Here is a 3,814-nt window from a genome sequence, read left to right on the forward strand (position 1 = left end):
TAACTTGATTCTATCATGAGGTACCATTTGATGGATGAAGGTTGACGTATTCGATAAATAAAATCCTTCATTGGTGACCTACTGACGAGATATGACCTAGCTGACATGATGGATGGTCCACATTAAACAGTTGATTTGCTTTATATAAACTGCTCAAAGGAAAATAATAAAGATCCGGTGAAGTAAATATAAAGTGTCCCGGTAATAAACAATAAAAAAATGAGCGAAATGCTATAAAACAAAAAATAAAGGGGCAAAATGCTATAAAACAAAGAATGAAGGGGAATTAGTACATCGTGATTGGGTTGTGAATTACCCATTACTGGGCGCGTGATTGTAGGAAATTCTCTGAGAAGTTGAATCAGAAATCAGTTTAATGTTTAAATCTTGACTATTGCGAATTTCTCCCGGGTAAGATAAGTTCGTTGAAGAATCTACTAAACGGCGATTTTTAAGATCAACAAGCAAAGAAAATTTTTGCAAGAATTGAGCGCCAATAATAGGACTTGAAACGGAGGCGATAATAAATGGCCACTGGAATTTGCGGCGCAATCCTAAGTCAACAGATATCAGGCGTTCACCAGAAGTTTGTATAGGAGATCCATTTGCTGCGTAAAGTTGTAATTTGGTTTGGCGCTCATTGCAAACAAACTGTCACAAAGAGAACTCATCTCATTTTTTTTCTCAGATGTGATGCTCCAAAGCCTTCTCTTGCACCAAAATTTTCAGGACCACATCAAGTACTAGCTCGAAACGAAAAAACATTCAAATTTTTAGTAAACGAAAAAGAAGTTAATATCGACCGCCTTAAACCGGCATTCATCTGGAAACCTGAAGCGACACATGCGTCATCAACATCATCTGAAACCACGACATCCGACCTAGCAAATGCTACGACAACAGCACGCTCGGGACGTCGAGTGCGCTTCAACCCGAAATATTTGTAAGAAAGGAATCGTTAGCACTGGAGGGGGATGGTGACCTGCCTACTACAACTCAACGCTGCCAGTCTCGTATCCCATAGCAACGAGGAACACACTAGGTTTTGTGAATATTCAGAGATCTACTGTAAAATATTTTTAATTTTTCGTTTTCACCTTATTTTTTATAACATATCAGACAAATGTTTATTAATCATTGATATGTTATTGATGTTTGTTTGTTTATTGATGATTGATATCTAAAAATGCTTATTGATCATTGATAACATAATTATTTCATTTCATATTCGTTTTTTTATTAGTATTCAGAATGAGAAAAAAATTAAATTGCTTAATTTAATTTGTCGAATTTCCGTTACATATGTTTTTATTACATAATTTTGATTTTTGTCTGATTGAAACTAAAATATTTTGTCAGTTGACAGTATTGAAGTTAATTGGGCAATTACGTGCAATGGTATTTGCTTTTGAAATATTACTCAGCATCAACTTATTAATATTACATGTTTTAATTTGTTTGCCATATTTTAAAGTTCTTTTTTCATTAGGTTTTATTTATTTTTTTCAGTTTAAAATTTAAATTACTGGGGGAGGGATGAAGCACCATATAGGGAGCTTCCGGCATCCTATAAGATCATCAATGATTTGAGCTACGCGTGCTTCGGATACAGAGATTAATCACCGGCTAATAAAGTCGGCTAATGCCCTGTAGTAATGTGTTAAATAATATTGATTCGTTTCTTTATATAAGTTTATAATATTGTTGGCATTAAAATTGCTTTATATAAGTTTATAATGCTGATAATAAGCACCTCTGAGATTTTTCAATCATATCATATTCTCTCTATGTGATGTTGGTGTAGAAAAATTGCCAGCTGATCTCCAGGAAAACGACTTTAATTTTGTTCGCGAAGCAAACAAAAATGTAATTGCGTAGCAATTATCGGGGGTCGGCGAGCGGTAGCGAGCAGTAGGCGGAGCCCCCTAGTGTATATATATATATATATATATATATATATACTTTTCTTTAATTTAAACTGTACTCGTAATTAAAAAAAGCATTATAATTTTTACTGTATCGCTTCTAATACTTGGCGGCATATTTTAAGAATTTGTCGGCACACAAACGTGCCGCGGCACAGCGGTTGAGAATCATTGCATTAGTATATAAGACATGTTAACTTGATCCTATCTTGAGGTACCTTTTGACAGATAAAGGTTGACATTGTCAATAATTAAATCCCTTCATGTTCATTAAAGCATTTCCTGAAACTCGGCATTTATGTTTTTAAAAATTCTTCCCTCCTAATCAGCAACATTGAATATTCGTTTGTTTATGTAGAGCACCCCAAAAAAGAATAATAATCCACTATTGGATAATATAACAATTTCATTAATAATCTATCTTCTCCTCAGCCGGCAGTTTTGAAGGTCAGGTCACTTCGGAGATGGAGGTTAATGAGTCAAGATCGAATAACTGCCCAAGATGGAACTTCTAACCTTCACCTGATTTTCAGAACACCCTTGGACGATGATATTTGGACACGTGAAATCTTTCGATTTGGTTCAACAATTCAAGGAGGGCGCTACATTCACCCCTGAACTGCTGAATAACAGTCTGTATTCTAAACAACAACAAAAAATAAAGCATAGTCGTTTATACGGTTTCGAATTTTTCTATCCTCTAAGTGTTTCCCAAACTTAGAACTTTTGAGTACTCTTTCTAAATTTTTTGTTGCGCTGTGTAACACAAAAAGGAATGTATTTTTTATTATTAAAAAATTTGTACAAAAGTTTAAATTTACAACTGGCTGTTGACACCACGAATTTTTTATTGTTAACTCTGCAAAAAAATAGCCAATAGAAAGATATGTAATCGTAAATTTTCATGACTAGTCTTGTTTCTAAATTAAAGTATTTGAAATTTTCGTTTGTTATACGATATTTCGCATAAGAACGCGTACCCCAGCTAAACTGTTCCCGTACTCGTATATATATATATATATATATATATATATATATATATAGTTCAAAATGAAGATAAAACAAAGGAAAATTATAGACATATGCAAAAAGGGGGGAGGAATTATAATGAAAAAAATAACAAACAGCTGATTTAAAAAAAAATGATTAAAATTTTTTTAAAATAACAGGAAAATAAAAGATATAATCTTTTCATCAGCCCACACGATTATATCCGCAAAAAATCTTTATTTTGAACTTATCTAATGAGTTCTGTTTACTTGCAGCTTATGCGCAATAAATGAAACTTATTGTTTTTCTTAACTTTCTTCGTGTTTTCTTGTATTTATTTATTTTGTTGTGTATATATATATATATATAATTATTCAATTATTCCATGTTTTAACAGTGTGATAATCTTTGTCGTCAATTGTCTTGTCTCTGACAATTTTTAAAAAAATTTTGAAATAAGTGGGAAATTTAATGACTATTAAAATTATTAATTAACAAAGGCTAAAACAAGATAGAACTGAAACAGCAGCTGAAAGAGTCTGTATTCTAAACAACGACAAAAATAAAGCATAATTGTTTATATTGTTTCGAATTTTTCCATCCACTAAAAGATATGGAGATCCATCCGAGGTATGTTAGAATTGTTTCTCTCTCAATCCACATCCAGGCAAAAGATGAGAGTTGAATTCGCACCAAACACCTTTTGTAGACAATGAGGGAATGCAGTGATTATCACCTAGGCCCAATAGGCATGGGCCAACGGCCCACAATTTCTGAGGGGCCTCAAAAATTTGTAATTGTCCTCAACATTACTGTTTCGTTTAAATACTGAAAGAAAAAAAGAAAAACAGTTTTTCTCAATAAAATACAATATTTTATTACAATTTTTTTTATATCGT

The 3,814-nt window shown here is 32.6% G+C and overlaps 1 protein-coding gene across 1 annotated transcript in view; it reads right to left on the reverse strand.

The window, feature by feature from the left end:
* Positions 1–312: 312 nt before the first annotated feature.
* Positions 313–3,814, reverse strand: part of LOC147803260 (uncharacterized) — a 27,424-nt gene continuing 23,922 nt past the window's right edge. Inside the window, exon 4 of the mRNA XM_087150480.1 lies at positions 313–651. Coding sequence (XP_087006606.1) covers positions 313–651 — 339 coding nt within the window. The remainder of the gene's footprint in view (positions 652–3,814) is intronic.

The sequence above is a fragment of the Parasteatoda tepidariorum genome, chromosome 9 (assembly GCF_982258835.1).
Source record: "Parasteatoda tepidariorum strain Cologne lab strain chromosome 9, Ptep-v5.0, whole genome shotgun sequence".
Lineage (NCBI taxonomy): Eukaryota > Metazoa > Arthropoda > Arachnida > Araneae > Theridiidae > Parasteatoda > Parasteatoda tepidariorum.